Source organism: Lepus europaeus, chromosome 3 (genome assembly GCF_033115175.1).
Source record: "Lepus europaeus isolate LE1 chromosome 3, mLepTim1.pri, whole genome shotgun sequence".
NCBI classification, from domain to species: domain Eukaryota; kingdom Metazoa; phylum Chordata; class Mammalia; order Lagomorpha; family Leporidae; genus Lepus; species Lepus europaeus.
In genome coordinates, this window is record NC_084829.1 from 124,260,746 (window position 1) to 124,285,301 (window position 24,556).

General features: G+C 43.1%; 1 protein-coding gene across 1 annotated transcript in view; it reads left to right on the plus strand.

The window, feature by feature from the left end:
- Window positions 1-268: 268 nt before the first annotated feature.
- RNF217 (ring finger protein 217) overlaps window positions 269-24,556 on the plus strand; it is a 153,470-nt gene continuing 129,182 nt past the window's right edge. Inside the window, exon 1 of the mRNA XM_062186713.1 lies at window positions 269-1,165. Within this exon, the coding sequence (XP_062042697.1) occupies window positions 269-1,165 (897 nt within the window). The remainder of the gene's footprint in view (window positions 1,166-24,556) is intronic.

The window sequence follows — 24,556 nt, forward strand, 5'->3', positions numbered from 1 at the left end:
AAGCGGCCCTCGGCGCCCCCGAGGCGGTGCCCGGCCGCGCCAGAGACCCAGCAGGAGGCGCGGCGGGCCGGGCCGGGCTCCCCACGCACCGCGGCCCGGGAGCACGAGCTCCCCGGAGGGAGCCTGGGGCGTCCCAGCCCCGGAGGAGGGACCCGGAAGCAGAAGCGGAGCCGCGAGTGGAGCCGAGCCGCTGCCCCCGCTGCCCGCCGGCGCCGGGTGGGGGTCCCGGCGGCTGGATGGGCAGCGGCGGCGCGGGCCGCGGGCGGCGATGGGCGAGGAGCAGAGCACCGTGAGCGGCGGCGGCGGCGGCGGGCCCCAGGAGGCGCGGGCCCAGGCTGGCGGCGCCGCTGGCCACCGCGAGCCCCCAAGGCCGACGGGGGACAGCTCGGGGGGCCCCGGGCCGCGCGCCGCCTCCGCCGAGCCGAGCAGTGGTGGCGGCGGCGGCTGCGGAAGGGACTCTGGCTGCGCGGACTCGAACGCCCCGGAGCCCGCGAGGAGCCGGGGAGACCCGCACTGGAGGAGCAGCCAAGCAGTGGGGCGGCCCACGGGACTGGCGTTCCCCGGGCTCCTCAACCCGCAGACTTTGCAACTGCAGTTGGAGCAGGAGCAGCAGCAGGAGGAAGCTGGGGACCGACACGAGGGAGGGGATGAACAGCAGGAGGCGCCCCCCGGCGAGGAGCCGGAGCCCAGGGGCCGCGCCGGGGCCCCCAACGGACTGCTGCTGGACGTGCTGGGTCAGCGGCGCCCGCCCTCCGCCAGGAAGCAAGTCTTCTGCTCCGTGTACTGCGTGGAGAGCGACCTGCCCGAGGCCCCTGCCACCGAGCAGCTCTCGCCGCCTGGGTCCCCACCTCGGGCTTCGCCGGTGCCGAAGCCCCCCAGCCCCGTCCCCTCCTTCCCCAGCCCCCGGCTGTCCCTGCCGGCGGAGCCCCTGTCCCCCGACGGCGGCAGCATCGAGCTGGAGTTCTACCTGGCGCCCGAGCCGCTCTCGGTGCCCAGCCTGTTGGGAGCGCCACCCTACCCGGGCCTGGGCGGAGTAGGGGACACCTATGCGCCCCTCATGGTGCTGATGTGCCGGGTGTGCCTGGAAGACAAGCCCATCAAGCCCCTGCCCTGCTGCAAGAAGGCCGTGTGCGAGGAGTGCCTCAAAGTCTACCTGAGCTCGCAGGTAACTTCACCCCCTCCTGTAACCGCTCCTGCTCCCCCCTGGCCGCTGCACATCCCTGGAGGAGGCCACCAGAGGCACTTGTTGAGGACCTCTGTCAGTGTCTTCCGTGTCACGGGTGGCTGCCATTTACGTGTACTTCTCCTCACTGGAACTTGAGTCTGCCCTGAGCTTCGGGCTTTGGTTGGCAGCTGGAGAGGGAATACGGTAAAAGCAATGAGTTGCCCTCTGCTTGATTATTTGACCAGATTGCCAGCCCTAGAGGGGGGCATGGACTGCCTCACCTACCTGGTATCCCAGAAACTAACAGACAGTGGGCATAAAATAAATATTTACAGAGCTGGCAAAGAGAAAGAGTTGGAATGAATATTTCAGGTCTGTGATACTAGAATTTTAAATTTTGCTCCATATAGATAGTCTAAAAGTGTGCATTTGAAAAAATGTGTTCCTTGGCCCTTCTCCACTTTTCCGTTTTCCTTCTCCACAGCAGAGTTGAAATAGTTTCCTTCACTGAAGTTTTAAGCCAGCACCGTACTTTATGTCTGTAAGAGGAAAACAGGACAGAAAGCAAGACAAAGCAGAGGGAGGCTGAGAGGCTTAGCAAAACAGGCGGTGGTGGAACTTTGTTCCTTAGCCTCTTGTTTGAGAGCTGATTTTTTTTTCTTGGAAAGCGAGAGAAACAGACCTGCTTTCCTTCACTGAGGGTGTGCGCGTTCTTCCAGCAGTTTTCTGTCTGTGATGTTTCTGCTAGTGTGTTTTTGCACAATCCAGAATGCCCTTTGATCCCGTGTTTGATTGTCCTAGGCCTATTCATCTTTCAAAACCCTGTCTGTTCAGGTGCCAGCTCTTCTGTGTAGCCGTACCTCATCCTCCAGGCCACTGCTTTATTTACTTCCAAAATACTTCTACAAATCTTACGTGCACTGGCGTTGTTTCTTCCATGTCTGATTGTCTTGCTAGACTATCTGGACAATGTCTTATAGTCCCATTTCTGGTAGTTTCATGCAGAGAGCTTTTTCACATAATCGTGTTTAATTGGCTAAATCGAATTGCAAAGGGTTCCATGCAGAGTGATGCCTCTGTGTTTTGTGGCTAATCCATGCTTGGGGCTAGATTGGAAGTGTGTACTGTGCAATTGGAAAAGCAAAGGGAAACTTAGAATGGAATGTTATACAAACAGTAACTTGGCCCAGATAGTTGAGATTACCCAAATGCTTGTGAGAGATGATGATGTCTCTTTCATGCTTCATCCACAGACAGATACGCAAAACAGGGGGCATGTCTGTTGTTCTTTGTGGCAGTTTCTATGACATAACCATCAAACAGACATTGCTGCCATCGTCGTACAAAGCCCTGTGGTGGGATTCAAACATCCCCAAAATATGGGCCTTGCTCCAAGGCAATCTCTGGGACTGGGAGAGCAGATGTGTACACAGGAATAATACAAGGTAGCACATAATGAGATGTAAACACAGTAGCAGTAGGAGGCAACACTTACTGTTAAATGCTGGATACAAATACCAGAGAGTTTAGAAGTCCAAGGGAAGTAGTCATTGTGGGTCAGCATTCTGTGCCCAGCAGTTTGGTTTCCTTAAGGTGGGCCCTTGCCCCAAAGCAGTTTCCTCTTTCTTTTTAATCTGTGGGAGTGGGAGGATAGCAAGGTGAGCCAATTGGTCACTGCAATATATGACCTTGAAACACTCCTTTGAAGTGATGTCATGTCTGAAACTTGTCTGCAGTATGTATGATTGCATGGACATCCCTGATGTTCTTCCAGAGCATCTGACAAAACTTTCAATAAAGAAAAAATGCACGTTAGTTGATAACAAAAGAGTGAATCTTACATGCCAGGCATGTTTCCACCTCAGGGCCTTTGCACTCACTGTTCCTTATGCCTGGAATATTCTCCTATATATCCATCCCCTTTGTTTCTGACAGCCCCTCTGATAAACTTTTCAGCTTCTGTTTGAATATGACACCCTTTCTAAAGTGGAGCATCATACCACTGTTTATTTTCCTGCTTTTTATTTTAGCTGTACCACTGACATACTCTGTCTTGTACTTAAGCAATTCTGTTCCATAAATATAGGAATTTTCACCTGGTTTGTTTACTTCTGTAGCTTGAGCATCTATCACACTATCTGGATATAACAGATGTGCAGTCACTAGTTACTGAATTTATGAAGAGCCTCGGATTGCCCCAGAAACCAATGCTAAGAAGTAGTGTTCTCAGTCCTACTCTGAGCTGCTTGGCATTTAAGACAAAAAACTAATACTTAAAGTCAACAAAAATAATGCATTCGTTGTTTGTTATTAAAGTTAGAATTATAGAACTTATATAAACTTTTAGCTTATACAAAAATGTTAATTTTTTTTCAGTTACATAATTACTCTGGTTGTAATATTTCTGCGCCTACTATGCTGATTCTGAAGTCTTTTCTACTCAAAGAGTCTGTGTTTCCCTGCCTTAATTTTCCTATCAATGAAATGTAATTTCAGGCAATGGTCTGTAATAACACTAAATTCAAAACAAAATAACATCATATTGCATGGTCATTTTGATATTGTATCAAAGCAAATCAAAAGGGCACAGTGATTGCTTTCTTTCTTTTTCTAAAGTTTCTTAGATGTGACAGAAGAAAATGTGTCAAGCTTGAACTTTTGGAGCACTTAAGACATTTAGAAACAGAATGATATATTTGAGATAAAGAGCTATTAGTGACTTTAGCCATTTTGTTAAAATTTTTGCCACGTAGTACATTATTAAACATTGTTAGGGCAAATAAAACAGAATTCCTGTTAAGCATTTTATGCAGACATTAAAATGTATATTAAATGTGAGTTGAAATATTGCCTTGTTAAATGAACATTCTTCTAAAAGGAGATGCTGAGTTCCCCAAAAGAAGATGTGAACTCAGAAGATGGGATTATGATTTTTAGCTGAGTTTATTTCCGTTAGTGCCAATGGGCTGAATAGGTGGCAAAGGTCAGTGAGAAGGTGTCACTGATGTTTTAAAACAGACCTAGCAGATTAAGTGGTGAGTTGAATACCTCCTTGCTGTGGTATACAAAGAATAGCTTGATTTTCCAAAACATACTTCTCCTGTTATCACTGTGCCAGTGGCTGGGGGAACCCTTCTTTATTGGAGTGACTTTACAAGTACCATCTCATATCTGGTTGCCATCGTAAAAGGGTGAACTGATGGATTGTGACTCTTTGTGACCACAGTACATGTTGAGTTAGGGGCTAGATTGCAGCAGCAGGCCAGAAGGAGTTACACTATTCCCACTGCCTTGGGTCATATATTTCAGAGGTGCATTTCCTAGTGATCTATGTGCGCGTGTCTGACTGTGGCTAAAGCACACCATTCCGAGGAAGTGTGCAGTCCCCACAGTTCCCGGAGCCTTTTTAAGTGTTGACCATCTCAGCTGCTTTGGCCCTGACCACATATTGCTATGAAGAAAGACGATCTGTTGCCTTCTTTGGTTTGTAGTGCTCATTTCAGAAATCCTCCACATATCTTTCCTTTATGATTTTGGTTTAGGCAGAAAAAGTGCTATAAATATGCAGTATTACTGTGTAGTACTTTAGATAAAGAGGGAACTGAGCATGCTAAAGGACTTGCTAGAGGTAACAGCTGTTGTGGCTTTCACCACTCTGCTTAAAAGTGCTAGGGATTGGCAGATGCATATGACTTGGAATGCATACACCTGTCCAATGAGTATTAATAGAGACAGGCAACACATTTCTTCTACAGATTGTGAACAAAACAGCTGCTACATGGTAATGTCCTAGAATGACTGTCTACTGTAGTCATCAGTGACCCTGGTTGAAAGCTTATATATCCTATTAGTAAGCACAGAGTCATCTGATCTTCATGGGTAAAAGTGTAACATATTTTTTTTCCTCTAAGCTTTAAAGCAACCTGATTATTTTTAGAAATCATTTTGTTCAATATGGAGTTTGAACACAGTTGTCTTCACAAAGGTGAACTTACAGATCCTGTGATGTCAGGTGTGATTTTGGTAGCCCTGAAAATGTGAAGAATGAGACTAAAATCTATTTTGAAGTCACACTACAAATTTGCAAAGTGAGAATTAAGACTTATGTAAGCTTATACGTCTGTGCACAAAATTTATATGCATGTATGCACATGTCCGTGCATTTATCTGTGGCGTGCAGCATTATATGCTTTCACATTTTACTGACATAAGCCTTTATTTTCCTTTTCTCTCTACTTCATTTCTCTTTCATAATTTTTCTTTGTTATTTCACTTTTCAAAATGGGATTTTAGCTGGCATTTGATTTCTGCAGAGGAATCCCCTGTCAAATGCTGAGCCCTGGGGCCAGCATGACCTGGCTCCCCTGCTGCGTGAGTATTTCTCTTTACTACCAGCTGTCTGGAGAAGGTGCTTCACTGCTTGAAAGATCTCAAGTTACATTACAAGTTCTACTGACCTAAGGCGTCAACTGATACCTTTGGAGTGTGATTTTTTTTCCTTCCTAGAGTAGAGCTTAGCTTCTATCTTTGAAGGCTTTATCTTTTTTTCTTTTTTTAAAGATTATTTATGTATTTGAAAGGCATAGTTATAGATAGAAAGGAAGAGGGACAGAAACATAGATCTTCCATCTACTGGTTCACTCCCCAAATAGCTGCAATGGCCAGAGCTGGGCTGATCCAGGAGCCAGGAGACAGGAGGTTCTTCTGGGTCTTCCACTTGGGTACAGGGTACTTGGGCCATCTTCTGCTGCTTTCCCAGGCACATTAGCAGGGAGCTGGATCAGTCAGAAGTGGAGCAGCCAGGACTGAAACCAGTGCCCATATAGGGTGCCAGCGCCACAGACAGAAGCTTAATTTACTACACCACAGTGCCAGCCTGTAGAGGGTTTTATACGATAAATTAGTTGAACCTTCCTAAGTCAAGTTCTGTCTTAAAAAAAATCCCATGTCAATGGGAACATAATTTGTAGCACATATCATTATGAAATTTATCAGTACTATTTGCCCCATCAGTTTTAGGAAAATTACATATGAAATTATAAGGGTCTACATAATAAGAACAGCTATTCATGAAACATCTATATTCTAAACATTCTTACACATTTTATTATTGAATTTTAATTCCTTTACATATTAAATACTTGTTACATATCAGGCACTGGTGTAAGTGTTTAAGATACAAAGAACTAAAAAGATAAAACCTCTGACTTCATGAAATTTACATGCAAGACTGAAAAGGAGACAGGAAATAAAATAAGTGAGTTATTTAGCATACTAGTAGACAGTGAGGGCTACGGAGAGAGAAACAAGGGGAAGGGTCAAGGTAGTGGGGTGAGAGTTGTTCTGGATACATTTGTAATTTAGGGCTGATTCTCATAGAGTTTTACAAGATGACTTCTGGGTGAAAACCTTTATGATGGCAGTGGGAGAAAAATCATATGGATACAGAGTTCCAGAGACAGGAGCATGGTTGGGGGTGTTCCAGGAATGGCAACAAGATCCATGTGACTGAAACATAGAGAATGATGAGGGCAGCAGTAAGAATGACAGGAGAGGCAGAGAGAGGTGGACAGTCGGGGACGTAAGGCTGCAGAGAATTTGCCTTTCCCCTGAGTGCAATGGGAAACTATAAGAAGGTATTGAGCAGCAGAGGAACTTCTCTGTTTCTTTATGGAGGACACAGTGTAGGAGTCCAGAGTTCAAGTAAAGAGACGAGCTAGAAGACGATGGCAGTGATCCAGAGGAGACATGGTATCCTTCAGGCTAGAAAGCTAGGGGAGGCTTAAACTGTTTGAATTTTGAAGATGTTATGAAGATAGAGCTGACAGTATTTGCTGATGATTCCCTGTGGGTTGAAATGAAGAGTCAAAGATGACTCGGGTTTTGAGCACAGGCAGTTAGGAAAGATGGGGTTGCCACATAATAAAACGAGAAGTATTCTAGGAGGCCAAGTTCTAGAAAGAGTGAAGAGTGAAATGTGGTTTAGACATCCATGAATCGATGTTCTAGGTGATTTGTGTCTGGATTCTGAAGAGAGGTCTGAGCAGAAGATAGAAATTCGAACACTGATGATGTAAAGGTGGTGTTTAAAACCATGAGACGAGTTGGTCATCTGGGGAATGAGGGTAGAGAGAGAAGGAGGAAGGCTGGCTGAGTGTGAGCGCGTCAGTTCTACAAATATGGAGTCTGGGACACCTGAAAGCACCAGCAAGCAGTCTGAATGGGAGAGGGCCAATTAGGCAGAGAAATGGAGATAGAGGGTTTATCTGGAAGCCAACTCAAGGAAATGTCTTAAAGGAGACTGAGTCGTCTTCAGTGTCCAATGCTTCTGCTTCCAGCAGGATGAGGACTGAAACTGACCATAAGTTTCAAGAAGGAGGTTGTTTGGTGACCAAAAGCAGTGCTGTTTTCATTGAAGGTTGTGTGGTTGGCTTTCTGATTTCAAGAGAACAGGGTAATTTTCATTTGTACCGTCAGTACTAGAGTGTTGGCCAGCACCACGGCTCACTTGGCTAATTCTCCGCCTGCGGTGCCGGCACCCTTGGTTGGGGCGCCAGATTCTGTCCAGGTTGCTTCTCTTCCAGTCCAGCTCTCTGCTGTGGCCCGGAAGGGCAGTGGAGGATGGCACAAGTACTTGAGCCCTGCACCCACATGGGAGACCAGGAGGAGGCGCCTGGCTCCTGGCTCCTGGCTTCGGATCAGCGCAGTGTGCCGGGGCTGTGACAGCCATTTGAGGAGTGAGCCAACGGAGGGAAGACCTCTCTTTCTGTCTCTCTCTCATTGTCTAACTCTGCATGTTAAAAAAAAAAAAAAAAAAAAAAAACAACTAGAGTGTTATATGAGGAAGCTCAAGGTTAGAGAGATTCAGTGACTTGGCCAAAGTCACACAGCTGAGAAATGGCAAAGGTGGGATTTTTAATCCAAGATTTATATATTTGAAAGGCAGCATGTCAGAGAGGGGGACAAGTTAAAAAGAGTTCTTCCATCTGCTGATTCATTCCTCAAATACTACAACAGCCAGGTCTGGGCAAGACCGAAGCTGGGAGGCAGGAACTCCATCAGTGTCCTACATGGGTGGCGGGTTGTGTGGTGGGGCCACCTTCAGATGCCTTCCCAGGCACATTAGCAGGAATGTTTGATGGGAGGCAGAGCAGCTGGGGCTTGAAGCAGTGCTCTGGTATGGGACTGCAGTATCACAAGTGGTGGCTTAATCTGCTGTGCCACAACGCTAGCCCCAGCAAAAATGAGATTTAAATTCAAATCCTTTTGCTCCTAAAACATGTGGCCTTTCTACATTCTTTTTTTTTTAAAGATTTATTTATTTATTTGAGAGAGTTACACACAGAGAGAAGGAGAGGCAGAGAGAGAGAGAGAGGTCTTCCATCCTCTGGTTCACTCCCCAATTGGCCACAACGGCCAGAGCTGCGCAGATCTGAAGCTAGGAGGTGCAGGGGTCAAGGACTTGGGCCATCTTCCACTGCTTTCCCCCATAGCAGAGAGCAGGATTGGAAGTGGAGCAGCTGGGTCTTGAACTGGTGCCCATATGGGATGCGGGCACTGCAGGTGGTGACTTTACCTGCTATGCCACAGCACCAGCCCCCCCTTTTACATTTTTTAAGTTGATTATTTTATTTAAAAGTGAAATATTTTCTATTTCTTTTGATTTAATATCTCTGTTGTACAAAGTAGCAAGTCTTCAATCTAAGAGGGAGAAGAAACTTAACTACATGTTTTGAGGCAGTGGGAGGCTCTTACCCAAATTTAAATTCAGAGAAAGATTTCTGCCAAACTCAGCATTATCTCCATGTAAGAAAATCAAGAGGACCTTGGTTTGAGAAGCTATGATTTGACTTCCTGTTAAGTTTTAATGACAGGATACTGTCCTGTTCTCTTTCTAACTTTATACCAGTTCTGTTTCCAATGGAGTTTCCTTTTATTTTACCATCTGTTGTTAATAGTGCCTGCATAGTCCTCTCTTTCATCCCCACTCTTCTCACTTTGTATACTTTAGTGGGGCCATCTCGTTTATTCCCACGATTTCAAGTAACACCTATATGCTATAGACTCCCACTTTTTATCTGCAACCTCTACTCACTCTCTTCACCTTTAGTACCACATGGTCTTCTTTCTCCTACACATTTCTAGTTCGAAGTACCATCCACAGCCACCTTAAACTCAACTTCTCAGAAGTAAACCCTTCTCCTCCTCTTCCTTCCCACATCTCCAACGTATTGCTTCTCCTTTGGGATTCCCTGTTTCCATCAGTTGTTTCCAGGTCAGAAACATGAGGGTCATCACTGAGTTGTTTTCCTCCCTTACTTCCTCCCAGCAAGTCCTTTCAATTCTGCATCCTAAAAGTATTTCTGCTTTTCTTCATTTCTCCACCGTTTCACTCCTGGGTTCCAACAAACAGCCTACCACTTCATCTCAGTGCTCCAGTCTTGACTATCTGCAATCTATTCTCCATACTACAGCTGGGAAATGTTCACAAAATGCTTGACTTGAATGTTCAACCTAGCAGTTAAGGCATAGTTTGGGATGCCTGAGTCCCATATCAGAGTGTCTGGGTTTGGGTCATGGCTGTGGCTACTGATTCCGGCTACTCCCAGGATATTCCCTGGGAGGCAGCAGCTCAAGGACTTGGGTCCTCACATGGGAGACTTGGATTGAGTTCCTGGCTCTTGGCTTTGGTATCACCCTGTCCTGGCTGGTAAGGGCATTTGGAGAGTGAAACGTTGATAGGAAACTCAAAATGCAAGACTGAGCTTTAGCAAACTCCTTCTTAACTTTTCAACCTGTGGATTTCAGCATAAATCTAAGTTTTCTAACAATGTTTACATGTTCCTAGTTGATATGATTCTTATGTGCCTATCCATGCTTCATTTCTTTTTTTTTTTTATTTTAAGCTTTTTAAAAAAATTATTTAAAATGCAAAGTAGAGTGGAGGAGAGACAGATGTTTGATCTGCTGGTTCACTCCCCAAATAGCTGCAAAGGTCAGTGCTGGGCCAGCCTGAAGTTGGGAGTCCAGAGCTTCTTCCAAGTCTCCCACATGAGTGCAGGGGCCCAAGCACTTGGACCGTCATTCTCTTCCTTCCCAGGCCCATTCGCAGGGAGCTGGATTGGAAGTGAAGCTGGGGTTCAAACTGGCACCCATAGGGCTGCCAGTGTCAGAGGCAGAGGCTTAATCTGCTATGCCACAATGCTGGTCCTGGGCTTTTTTTTTTTTTTTTTTAAACTTTTATTTAATGAATATAAATTTCCAGTGTACAGCTTATGGATTACAGTGGCTTCCCCCTCCCATAACTTCCCTCCCACCCGCAACCCTCCCCTCTCCCGCTCCCTCTCCGCTTCCATTTGCATCAAGATTCATTTTCAATTCTCTTTATATACAGAAGATCAATTTAGTATACAGATTTCAACAGTTTGCACTCACATAGACACACAAAGTGAAACATACTGTTTGAATACTAGTTATAGCATTAAATCACAATGTACAGCACATTAAGGACAGAGATCCCACATGAGGAGCAAGTGCACAGTGGCTCCTGTTGTTGACCCAACAAATTGACACTCTAGTTTATGGCGCCAGTAACCACCCTAGGCTGTCGTCATGAGTTGCCAAGGCTATGGAAGCCTTCCAAGTTCCCCAACTCTGATCATATTTAGACAAGGTCATAAAAGATAGAGTGAGGATAGTAACCAATGATCCTAACAGTGGCATTAACCAGGTTTGAACAATTATACAGCATTAAGTGGGGAAGAGGACCATCAGTACACACAGGTTGGGAATAGAGCCATTGGTGGTAGAGTAGAGGTTATGATTACGAAGGAATGAGGCCCAAGTACGCTAGACAGGGTCTAGAACAAAGGACAGAGTCATTATTAGAGGAGCTAAGAAAGGTGCTGTCTAAGCTACAATTAAGTTTTCTGATTGAGAGGCAAATAGAACCTGATAGAAGGGGCTTGATAATAATCTGGTGGGCTTTAGGCCTTGTAAGTTAAGAGGCCTTCTCTTCAAGGTAGGAAACTAATTCTATTATGAAGGAATCTGTAGGACGCACAATTTAATCTTTAGACCTTATAAAAGAGATGACTAACATTTTTCTGTAATAGCATAGCCAAAATAAGAACTTAAATAATAATCTCATAGCTAGATTCACTTCGCCATCAGCAAAGTATACAGTTAGTAGAAAAAACCTCCCTTTCAGACCAAAGGGAAAGAAAGTTTTTAAGTGAGAATATAATTTTCCTCATGGGCATTGTCTACCTTAGAAAAACTACTACAGAACATGCCTGTGACTATAGACTTGTAGTTCAGGCCACCGAAGATTAGAGATGGGACACGGGCACTCCCTTGACTTGCATCCTCTGGTCTGCTTTAACACAAACCAGGAGGAAAAGAAAGCTAGGCATCAGAAGCAATGGGTGGCAGGCCTATGAATGGCTGATCTGTACAGGGATCTGCCCTCAAGGAGACCCAACAGGCCAGTCCACTGCAGTGGCTTTCAATGTGGTAAGCCTGGGCTTCAGCAGAAGTCAGCTTGTGAAGAGCCCTGGCAGCTCTGCCAAGAGTTGGATCACTGGAAATGGACCTGCCCTGGAGTCGAAGGATGCCCAGGTCAGAGCCACAGATCTTATTGGCTCTAAGCTGAAAAGCCCTTCACTCAGCCCAACTTCCAAAGTGACCACTGCAGCTGAGGGTGTGGTCAAGTAGGGTCAGCAACATTGCAGGCAGAACTGTAAATTTCTTGTTAGAGATGCCCCCTGCCTTTACCTGGCCAGCTCTCCTCCCAGCCCAGCCAAGTCATGAAAGTCAACAGAGTGCCTTCCCCTAGGAGGTTCACACCTCCCTTAGGATATACCCCATGTGAAGAGATAGATAGGTCTGGGCTTTGTTTCTTAACAAGTATCCCCCTAAGCTTATGACCATGTACAACTTCTTTTTGTTCTTTGCCTACTTTGTAAGTCTGGTTAAGTATGCCTGTTTGGTTTTGATGACATAAAGTTCTGGCTCGGGGGATCCCCTTTGGTGATGCTCGAACTCTTTTTGGCTCATTTTCATCTATTCATTCTTCCGGTCTCAGGTTGGACATTGTCCTGTGAGAATTCTTCTTGACCCCCTCCATCTGGATTAAGCATCCTTCCTATATTCCGTGGTAACGCTTTTAGCTTAAGTTTTTGAGCAATATAGGGATCTTTCTGTAAGATTCTCCTGTACTTAAGGTACCTGATTCCTGCTGTTTTCTACTGTAGAGCTTGAGGCATGAAAAAACCTCATCAGTCTTTTTTTGTGGATTAATTTCCTTCCTAGCTCTTTGTTGTCAGTTTGAAATGAGTTTGTGTGGAGTGGACTTTTTGTTTATTCCACGAATAATATACCAGAGACTTGTGTTATCAATATGTAAATCTTTGGAGTGAATTGCTAAAGTGATGCTTTAAAATTAAAATTGCAGCAAACCTGTTAGTCTTTCCCATTGCTGTATGTGAAGATCCCATTGCATAGCACTGCTGATAAGGTTCGGCCTTCAGCACTCTTTCCTCCCTTCTTCTGTCAGTGCAGCTCTCTCCTTTCCAGACACACTGTCCTTCCTGAGGTTAATCTGAGCCTTCAGAACTCAGCCGTAAGTGTCCAGCTTGAATCAGTCCTGCTCTTGAAGCCCATTTCCCTCTGCTGCCTCTGCATTTATCCCTTTGTTATTAAATATTGGTGTGATGATCAGATGTTTGATTAGTATTCTTTGAGCTGCTTTCCTGTCACCTACTACAGAGTCCATATCCGAACAGGTGCTCCAAAAATATTTGGTAAGGACTGAATGAATGATTGAAGATAAATTGTAGTACGGCTAAGTAGGTAGAATAAAGGTAAATATTGGAATTTGAACTTTTGACATCATATTCCAAAATATATTTAACTTTTGAATGCAGTGAAATACTGTAGCCTGAGTTTTTATTCTATAGTGTCTCACCTATCATGGAAGGGTTTATTTATTTATTATTTTTATTAATTGTAGGTTCTGTTTTGATTCTCTGCCGCCCGCTTAATAAATTCTTCTAGAACCCAGGGACCTAAGATAACTATTTTATTTTGGTTATGACACTGTGGGTCAGGAATTTGGGAATGGCTCAGCTGGTCAGTTTACACGTGGGATTTCTCATGGGTCGTAGGCAGCTCACTCGCTTTGCTGGCAGCAGATGCCGGCGGCTTTTGGGGTGCTCCGCTGAGGCTTCTACTGCACAGCCCACATGGCCGGCAAGCAGGGCGATCTCAGGGCTTCTTACTTGGAGGCTGGTCTCTTCCAGAGACAGTGTGTGGAGGGAACCAGGTGAAAGCTACGTGAGCTTTTCTGTTCTAACTTGGAGGTCCCTGGGTATCACTTGAGCAAAGCTGTGCCATGCCTGCTCAGATTAAAGGGAAGAGGATGCAGACCCCTCTTTTTTGGTGGGGGAGGAGGGCACATGTCACAGAATGTAGGGCCATATTTTTTCAAGCCACCACACTGCCTCAGACAAAATTCAGGAATGTTGTGATTTTAGCTAGTAAAGCTTTTGAATCAGAATTTGAATCTGTTTTTTTATTTTAATAATATTGTAACTGAAATATATTAAGGTCAAAGTGAGCTCCTACTATTTCTGATCCATAACACGTAATTTTATTATATATTGTATCATTTCCTTTCCATTATATCAAATTTTCACTTTCAGTGGTGGTAAAAATAAGAATATCTTTCTGAATAAAAATAATTATAACAAATGTTTGGTATTCCATGCATATTCTACATGGAAATTATGTTATATCTAATGACAACTTGGAATTAACTAACCTGGTTAGTCTTTGTTGACATGGCCTAATGGCATTTTTGTAATTTTATTGTTTTTTTATGATATTTTAGTTTCTGTGGGTGATTTTATTGCTCAGTTGTTTAATGCCTCCTTAAATTGGTGACTGAATTTCCAGAAGCTTGTCTGCTGCACTCAGATGTTTCTTCCAGGTGGAGGATCCTGGCAGCCAGTGTAGAGGGACACATTGCTTTTATGTTGTGCTTTTTTTTTTCTTTCTTTCCAGGCTCAGGTAACTAAATTCTGGGCTTACTCATTGATGTGAATGACTAATCCCTTTTTAAATCTTTCTAAGCTCTTTGCTTCAATATTATCTATATTGTGAGATCCAGAAGGTAATTATAGGCTGTGTAGCCAATTATTTCCCTTTTTGTGGTGTTGCTTCTTGCGTTATTTCCTCACATGATGGTTGGCCTTGCTCAGTGTTCATGAAGCTCATTAGCTCTGATTTGCATGTGGCAAGCTGCATCACCACATCGCCCCTCCACCCCGTTGCTTAACAATTTAAAACAGCAGGAAATAATGAAACAATTGCTTATAGGGCATTTTTCCTAATGTCCAAAGAGCAGTTAATTATTAGTTATTATTAATTATCAGTTTCTGTCTGTGAGCTGTTGGATAAAAGCAGACTTTGATATGGCCAGATCATGATAAAAAAAATATTTATTTGAGAGACAGAGATAGTAATGGGTTGAGAGAAAGGGAGAGTCGCTGTCCCATGTGCTGGTTTGTTTTCCCAGTATCCAGAATGGACTGGGCCAAATTGAAGCTAAGAGATGGGAACTGAATTGTAACAGGAGGGTGGTGAGACCCAGTTACCTGAACCATGACCAGCGCCTCCCAGGGTCTGCATTGGTGGGGAGCTAGATTCAGGAGCTGGAGCTGGAGTTGGGAATCCAACCCATGCATTGTGGTAGATGCTTTGTAACTGGTGTGTAAATCACCAGTTTTAACAATTCCCAATGCAGAATGGGAGAGGGAAGAGAAAGAAGGATGGGAAAAATAACTATATTCCTAAAGTTGTATTTGTGGAAAGCATGAAATTTGTATACCTTAAATTAAAAGTTTCTTGAGAAAAAAAATTCAACTTTTTGATGCAAATATATGACCTTAGTAGAAAAGGTGATTTTCATTCTTCTGCCAGATTGCCCTTGGTAGAAACTGAAGTGGACAAACACAGAAGTTGTCATTTAACCCTATTTGTAACTGTTTATTTTCTTTTATTTCTTTTTATTTCTTTCTTTCTTTATTATTTTTATTATTATTTATTATTTTTTAAAATTTCCTCCAGTGTTATTTTTTCTTGTCAAGACTGTTTCTGAAAGAAACACTTTGAAAGTAATAGGCTCCTGGGGGCTGGCGCTGTGGGTCACTTGGTTAATCCTCTGCATGTAGTGCTGGCATCCCATATGGGTGCTGGGTTCTAGTCCCGGTTGCTTCTCCTCCAGTCCAACTCTCTGCTGTGGCCCGGGAAGGCAGTGGAGGATGGCCCAAGTGCTTGGGTCCCTGCACCCGCATGGGAGACCGGGAAGAAGCACCTGGCTCCTGGCTTCGGATTGGCGCAGCGCCAGCCGTAGCAGCCATTTGGGGAGTGAGCCAACAGAAGGAAGACCTTTCCTCTCACTGTCTATAACTCTACCTGTCAAATAAATAAGAAAAAAAAGAAAGTAATAGGGCTGGCGCCGCGGCTCACTAGGCTAATCCTCCGCCTTGCGGTGCCGGCACACCGGGTTCTAGTCCCGGTCGGGGCACCGATCCTGTCCCGGTTGCCCCTCTTCCAGGCCAGCTCTCTGCTGTGGCCAGGGAGTGCAGTGGAGGATGGCCCAAGTCCTTGGGCCCTGCACCCCATGGGAGACCAGGAGAAGTACCTGGCTCCTGCCATCGGATCAGCGTGGTGCACCGGCCGCAGCGCACCTACCACGGCGGCCATTGGAGGGTGAACCAACGGCAAAGGAAGACCTTTCTCTCTATCTCTCTCTCACTGTCCACTCTGCCTGTCAAAAAAAAAAAAAAAAAAAAAAAAAGAAAGTAATAGGCTCCTAAAATTAAAATATTTTCACTTCTGAATGTGTTGGTGGTTTATATGTATGTATATGTATATTTGTATATAAACACATATACATATTTATTGTCTAGCAAGTTATGAAGATTATTTGTATCACAAGAAAATATTTATTAATCTTGATTTTTAAAAATCTTAAGTATAGTCATTTCCAGTTGAATAGATGCATTTCAGGTGTAGTTTGAATCAACCAAAATAGCTTTTGGTTTTACAGGTTTTTTTGTTGTGTTTTGCTTAGTTCTTAATACCTCACTATGTGAGTCATTGAGGTTGCACCCTGAAGATGAAGTGAGAGTGTAGAAGGAATGCTTGGAAAGGAAACACTGAATACCTGGCTTGCTTGGTTTTTTTTTTTTTTTGAGTTTTTAAGATTTTTGAAAAGAAACCATTCAGTCATGCTTTTCTCATTAAAAATCACTAGCATATCTGTTGACTTAAGAACTTGGAAACAGAATTTTCTGTCCTGTTTAAAAATCGTCCAAATGAAGCACTTTAGAGAATTTCTGACACACTTGTTTAAAAATTTAGCACTTTCTGGTCAGTTGCAAGAAATGAGATTGCCATTAAAGAAGATATAACTCTACTAACTGAATTTCAGCCACAATATTTATATAATTTATAATAAGCCAGAAAAACAAGTATAACAATTTAGTTAATACAGGAAACTGCACTTTTTTTTTTGCACCTCTGTGTGTATGTGAGGTGTCCTTTCAGTTATAACAGTTGTTAAAACAAAGTATCAAAATAAACTGAACACAGCCACCAGGATAACTAAGAGCTGAACAAAAATCTTCAAAAATGATGAAGCTGGTTCTGACATTGCTTTCACAGTTATTACTGATGGACAACTGTTCTTATACCATTAGATAATAAAATCAAAGTTACTGTAAAATGTTCTGTTTTAACACTCCTTTTGGCTTGCTGTAATCCAGCAGTCTCACTGTTGGTTTGCTCAGTGTACTAAGGAGGCCAAGGCCAGGCAGTCTCCTCACAGGCTGGTTAACAACATGGTGATCTGTGGCCACAGACTCCTGTTAACTCCACACAGTCAACGCCATCAAGTGTCTGCTTGGGATCATTAGACTGTGGTTGGAACAAGATGGAGGAACTAATAATCCCGGCACTTCTGGAAACACAAATTAAAACATGTGTTGAATAGGTAGTGAGTTGTGGAGCTTGTTACATAGGGAAATCTTTCTTCGACTGTTTTCTTTTACTATGATCAAATCTTAGCAGATCTGTTCTCTCATATGCATTTGGTTTAAAGGGGTATAAAAGCAAGGGGAAGCTGGAGTGTTCTTACTTTATTAAAGCTATTTACTGAGCACAAAATATTTGCTTAACCCCTGCTGATCACTGTGAGAAAAAGAAGACAGCACACCCCTATAAAAAGTCATCCTTGACTTAATTTTTAAGGAAGTTTAGGTGTTTAATAGGTAAAAAGTAAGCTCTCCAGGCAAAGATTAGAGAATGTATGTGACTAAAAGGTATGATGCTGATTGGTATGTTAAATGTTGTAGGTAGAAAAAGCTGTGTTTGTGAAAGCAGGAAATGCTGTTATCTCAAAAGTGGCTTTTGCTCTCTGGGGGAGAGTAGAAGGTAGTTCAGTGTCAGGCAACTCTCTACGTGAGCCAGGGTGAGCAAGCACACTATGTGCAGGCCCTAAAACACACATACATACAGAGGGTATGCCGGTGTCTGAGACTGGAGTGAGGGCTCAGCTAGGCAGTGTGGCAGGTTCAGGAAGAGAGGTGACAGCCATTGAATGGTGGGAACAAGAGTCGGCACTACAGAGATCCAGGAACAGCTGAATGCCACCTGAGCGTGGAAAGCACTGGAGGGCACAGGCTCGGCATGCTTCCCGAGCTGAAGGAGGCAGTGTGGAGGCAGAGGCAGGGAAGGAAGCTGGGTCAGGGATGGCTCACGGAGGTGCATGTGGCTCAGACTATCTAGTTCGTCTAGGAATGGACCCTTTATGTCAGCTGTTGATGTCAAGTCACTGGACAGTTTGGTAGAGCTGTAAAAAGGTAATTCATGCTGCGAAAGGATTCTGGCTGCTGTTTGGAGAATGCATTGTGTTTGCGCAGTGGGGCAGCAGGGATAGAAGCAGGGAGATGGACTAGGAGGCACTTGCAGTAATCAGAGCAGGAATAAGAGTGGTTTGTGGTAGCATACAGGCCACCGAGAACATTCTGTCTCAAGCCCTTATTGGAGTTTTGCCTTTAAAAGGTATCGGGAATGCATCACCTTTGCTACAGCAAAATGTCATGGCAGGTTTTGCAGCCTTTTCTGTGGAGAGACACCAAATCCTACAACTCCATGTGCCAGCCGCAGTCGATCTTTCTAGCAGCATGGGGTTAACCTCTGCTCAGCTTCATTCCCTATCACATTTTACCTGTATGGGATAGATTTTTGTTTGTAATGATGGTTTGGTTTCAGATATCATGTAAAACGTCACTGACCAAAAAATATGAAATGTCATTGAAAAGATACTCATAGTTGTTAATTCACTGATAGAGTGTCAGAAACAATGTATCCAAAAAAGTGGAGCTACCCTCTACTCCCCCCACCCCGCCTTTTTTTTCCCACAGTTTTCGTGAGCACTTTGCCTTCATTATTAAAAACAAATAGAAACTCTCACCCACCCTTTCCTACAGATAACAAAGTCTTAAGGCCATCCTTGGTTCTGAGAGGATGTTTGTAGAGGTTTTTGGTAATTACATTTAGTTCTTGCCCTTACTTTTAAAAATTGTTTTGGATAATTGTCATTTGCTTCCCCAGTTAATTCCTACCTAATTACGCATATTCCTGTCTTCTAACTGTTGTTTTTGTAACTGTGTTCTCTTCTGCTCTAAGTTCCACTTCCTCTACCTCTCATGGCAAAGGCTCTGGGGTCATGGCTTCACCCTACAATGGTTTTATTTTGATTGTGGCTGTGGCTGTGGCTGGTTTTTTCTTTCTTTTTTTTTTTTTGTAAGTACAGTGATAAGTAAAGTAATGCAACAAAGGTTTGCTTTGTTGATTTGCTGCTGAGTAAATGAGTTACTTATCCCTCCATATTTGATTTATTTCATGGAGTCCTGAAGTGTTGCCTCTAATTATACTTTGTGTTGATCATAAAACCAGTAGTATTTCTTTTTTTAAAAAAAGATTTATTTGTTTACTTGAAAGGCAAAGTTACAGAGAGACAGAGGCAGAGAGAGAGAGAGGTCTTTCATCCATTGGCTCACTCCCCAAATGGCCGCAACAGCTGGAGCTGTGCTGCTCCAAAGTCAGGAGCCAGGAGCTTCCTCTGGGTCTCCCATGAGGGCACAGGGGCCCAAACACTTGAGCCATCCTCTAATGCTCTCCCAGGCCATAGCTGAGAGCCACTTTGGAAGCAGAGCAGCAGGGACTCGAACCGGTGCCTACATGGGATGCCAGTGCTGCAGACAGGGACTTTAACCCACTCTGCCACAGCGCTGGCCCCATAAAACCAGTAGTATTTCAATTGTAGGTAATAAAATGTTGATTGTTTTTTAATATGTGGAAAAATACCTCAGGTATTTATCTTTACAACACATTTGTCCTGTGTGTGTTGCCTGTATTTTAGAAGCCCATAAATTCCATACATTTGTTTCATGATTGTTTCTCAGTTGTTTCTCCATATAACACCTTTGGAAAAAACTTAGTGAAGAAGCAGATGCTGTTGGCTACATTTAAAACATTTTGCAATGGGAAAGTTGGAAAATTAAAGAAAATTAAAATGAAATCAATCTTGAAAGAACTTTGCAAAGTGGAGTTGGGAACCCACTGAGGGGGCAGGACTTGTGCACACTTCCAGCTGATGCCCAGGTATATGAACTTGGGCCACCTCCACCCTTTGACTACAACACCTGCACAATTACATTATGCCCAGAGGTACAAAATATGTATTAGTAGGTTTTGTGGATATCTGTGTTCTGCTTACACTATCTTCTGGCAGTCAGTAGCCCCTGTTGCTTCTTAATAATCTAAGCTCCGGCTTCTCCTGCCTTCTTTTAGTCACCAAACCAAGCTCTCTGAACCTGGGTCTCCTGAATTGCAATTCCTGAGATCCCAAATAAAGTTCTTTTTACTTTGGCAGTTTCTGAACTTGGGCTCATGGAAGTAGTGTGGGTAGTCATAAGTACCGGGTAGGGTCTAGGAGTACTTTAATGTTTTAAATGTTTATATCACAATTTGGTAAAAATTAAACTAGGTTTAAAATTTGACTTTGTATTTTATGTCTAGAAATTCATTAAATCACTATTTCTTTGCAAAGAATTTAATTTTCTCCCTATATTAATCTTCTTGTCAAGAATCACCCCATTTCCAAGTGAATTCAGTGTTTGTGAAAACTTCTTTAAGTATGAATGAGACTTAATACTTGAATCTCAGTAGTTTAACATTTTTCCTCAAAAGCACTACTTTATTTGGTAAGATATTTAAAACGTAATGCAAAATGAGTAAGATGCCTTTTTCACCTTCGGTGTGTCCACCCAGGAGAGAAGGGACAAATAGGTGCTCTCCAGCCTCTCTTATAGAAAGGGTGCTACTCCCATTCATGAGGGCAAAACCCTCATGACATAATCACCACCCAAATCCCCACCTAAAACCATCACCTTGGGAGACCATATGTTCAGACCATAGTAATACATTAATTAAAATAGAGTAGTATATTTACAGGTGTTAAGATAGCTTACTGGAATAGAGAAAAGAGAAAAGAATGAGATGCAATGGTATATGGGAGTTGAAAAACCTAATAGATATTGTCTCCAAAATAAATGAGGATGGAGCAGATGGTTCAATCAATGTGCAAGGATGATTAGCTTTCCACATAAAAATTAGTTTCTTTATCTCAATATAATATGTAGAAACAAATTCCAGATATATTGAAGACCTATAGGTGTAAATCAGACTTTAAATCTGTTAGCACAGTAGATTTCAGGTGCTTATAAAACCTTGAAATAGGAAAAGGTTTCCTTTGTGGAACCTGAGAAATGCAACACTAATAACAAGTGCCTGTTAGTTTGCTTTGGTCTAGCTGGAAAATGTGTGAGTCTAAGATAAATGACAATTCACATCTAAGAAAATAGTTTTGTAATATTTATAAGATGTTAAAGAAAATTATCCACAGTATATACAATCTCCTACAAATCAGTAAGAAAAAGGGTTCAATTGAAAAATGAAAAGTTTAATATATCTATTAAAATAAATATCAATAAAATAATAATAAATATCTGTCAAAAGCTTATACTCATTATTAGATCACATTATGTTCTTAGTAATGAGGGAAATCTAAATTAACAACAACAAAATGAGACAGTATTTTACACATAAAAGTGGCAAGTTCAAGAGTCTGGTACAAATCAAGTGCCGGTTAGGCTATGGGGAAAAAGTTTATTCACACTGTTCCAAGAAAAAGTGCATATATGTGAGACATAGTTTCAAGAATGTGTGTTACAACATTAGTTGTAATATTAAAAATCAGGAAACAAATTTTCATTAAGAAATTGATGGATAAATTCTGGTATGTTTATAAAGTAGAATATTCAAGTGTACATAAACTTACCAAATCTCTGTATTAACGTGAATTTATATATATGTTTATATTTACATATGCAATATTAAGTAAAACAACCCGCAAAATTTGAGTTATACAGTTTCAAAACTATTAAATTTTAAAGAACACAGGAAGTTACAAATGTCTTACAGAGCTGTGTGAATCTTGATAGAGATTTATTTTGTATGTGTAGAATAATAGTGAAGATTTTACCAATCAGTCTGTGCCTTTCTTCTTTCCATTCCCACTGAAGGAGTATAATTCAAATTGCATTCCTCAGTTACCTTTCCAAGCACAGATGTACATTTGTCTTTATTTCCAGATTGGCATTATTCTTTTTTTATTAAAAAGAAATTATTTATTCAAAAGACAATTACAAAGAGAAGCAGAGAGAGAGAGAGAGAGGTCTTCCATTTGCTGGTTCCTTCTCCAAATGGCCACAACTGTGGGAGCTGAGCTTATCTGGGGCCAAGAGCCAGGAGCCAGGAGCCAGGAGCAGAGGGCAAGGGGCCCAAGGACTTGAGCCATCCTCCGTTGCTTTCCCAGGCGCATTAGCAGGGAGCTGGATCAGAAGTGGAGCAGCCGGGACTCAAACTGGCGCCCATATGGGATGCTGGTACTGCAGATGGCAGCTCTACCTGCTATGCCACAGTACCAGCCCTGCCAAGTTGACTTTTTACCCCACATTGAGACAGAGGCAGTTTGCTGGCTGCAAGAAACGGAAGACAACAATCAGTTTGCAGACTTCATTTGATGTTGTGGTCAAGGACAGATCTCGGATGCTGCCGCGGCTCACTAGGCTAATCCTCCACCTGTGGCGCTGGTACTCCAGGTTCTAGTCCTGGTTGGGGCACCGGTTATGTCCTGGTTGTGGTGCCAGTGCTGTCCTGGTTGCTCCTCTTCCAGTCTAGCTCTCTGCTGTGGCCCAGGAAGGCAGTGGAGGATGGCCCAAATGCTTGGGCCCTGCACCCGCATGGGAGACCAGAAGGAAGCACCTGGCTCCTGGCTTCGGATCGGAGCAGCGCACCGGCCGTAGCAGCCATTTGGGGGGTGAAACAATAGAAAAAGGAAAACCTTTCTCACTGTCTCTCTCTCTCTCTCTCACTATCTCTGCCTGTCAAAAAAAAAAAAAAAAAAAAAAAAAAGGAGAAGAAGAAAACCACAGATCTCAAGTGTCCCTAGGTTTTTACAGAGTTACACTCCATGAAGCTTCTGTGGTTGACCTCTTTTTTTAAATTGCCCCCAGTCTTTGTTTTTATGTAATATGAATATGATATATCATCTCTGTGCTAGAAATTGTGCCTCATTATTTCAAATAGTTATTGTAAGGTCTGAAGTAAGCAAATCATTGTTGGAATAGTTTCTTGCTCTTGCCTATTGGAAATGATTTTCTAACATCTATTCCTTCTTTGTCTTACATCTAGGGTTGGCAGACCTTTTCGGTATAGGGCCAGATAGTTAATGTTTCAGGTTTTGCAAGCCAGGAGACAAAATCAATGCTGTGTTGGTACTTAATAAGAGTACTTTAAAGAGCTTATGGAAAAATGGAATTAAAAGATAAGTTTGCTGTGGTGTGAAAAAAATTCTGAAATATTCGCACAGCTTTTTTTTTTTTTTTTTTGGGGGGGGGGCAGGCAGAGTTAAACAGTGAGAGAGAGACAGAGAGAAAGGGTTTTCTTCTGTTGGTTCACCCCCCAGATGGCTGCTATGGCTGGTGCCATCCGAAGCCAGGAGCCAGGTGCTTCCTCCTGGTCTCCCATGCGGATGCAGGACCCAAGCACTTGGGCCATCCTCCACTGCACTCCCAGGCCACAGCAGAGAGCTGGACTGGAAGAGGAGCAACTAGGACAGAACCAGCGCCCCAACTGGGACTAGAACCCGGAGTACCGGTGCCGCAGGTGGAGGATTAGCCAAATCACTTAGATTTCTTTAATCTTTGCCTATAGTTTTAATTTTTACCATGAAAACTATTCATTGAGATTAATTTTTGTCACTTCAAGCTTGTCATTGACACCTTATAAACAGTCATAAGCAGTATCTGTTTGTTGACATGTAAAAAGCCAAGGAAAACAACTTGAAATCATGAGTCATCTTGTAAATTGATTATTAAATTTTTCTTAAATTTTCTTAAATTTTTTTTTGACAGGCAGAGTGGACAGTGAGAGAGAGAGACAGAGAGAAAGGTCTTCCTTTGCAGTTGGTGTTCACCCTCCAATGGCCACCGCGGCCAGCGCACCGCACTTATCTGATGGCAGGAGCCGGGTGCTTATCCTGGTCTCCCATGGGGTGCAGGGCCCAAGTACTTGGGCCATCCTCCACTGCCTTCCCTGGCCACAGCAGAGAGCTGGCCTGGAAGAGGGGCAACCGGGACAGAATCCGGCGCCCTGACCGGGACTAGAACCCAGTGTGCCGGCACCCCAAGGCAGAGGATTAGCCTATTGAGCCGCGGCGCCGGCCGTAAATTATTATTGTTAATGTTGCTTCCAAATTTCCTCAACTCTTTGAGCCGTGTTTTTACCAAAAGACTAATTTAAACATACCCATTGTCTGCTGCAATACTTAAATTAACTTACGATTGACAAATAACTTTATTTGCTTGTCTAACAGGTATGCTGCTTCAAAAAAACTTACTTTGGTAACCTTGACAATTTTGCCTCATTTTCATTTTGACGTTTTGAGAGTAAATTTTGCTGTTAGGGGATATTGCTGTTTGAATTTTCTTTCTTTTTCTTTCTTTTTTTTTTTTCTTTTTACTATTCCTTTCCTGTAAGTTGGTAATGTTTTGATGACTAATGCTGACATACATTGTGTTCTTTTAGCATGATCGTAGTATCACTGCAAAATAAACAAAATGCTTTGTCATCTAATTCAAGAGCAAAATACCTCCACTGGGCCTTCAGAGCATGACACTGGGCATTCATTTATCT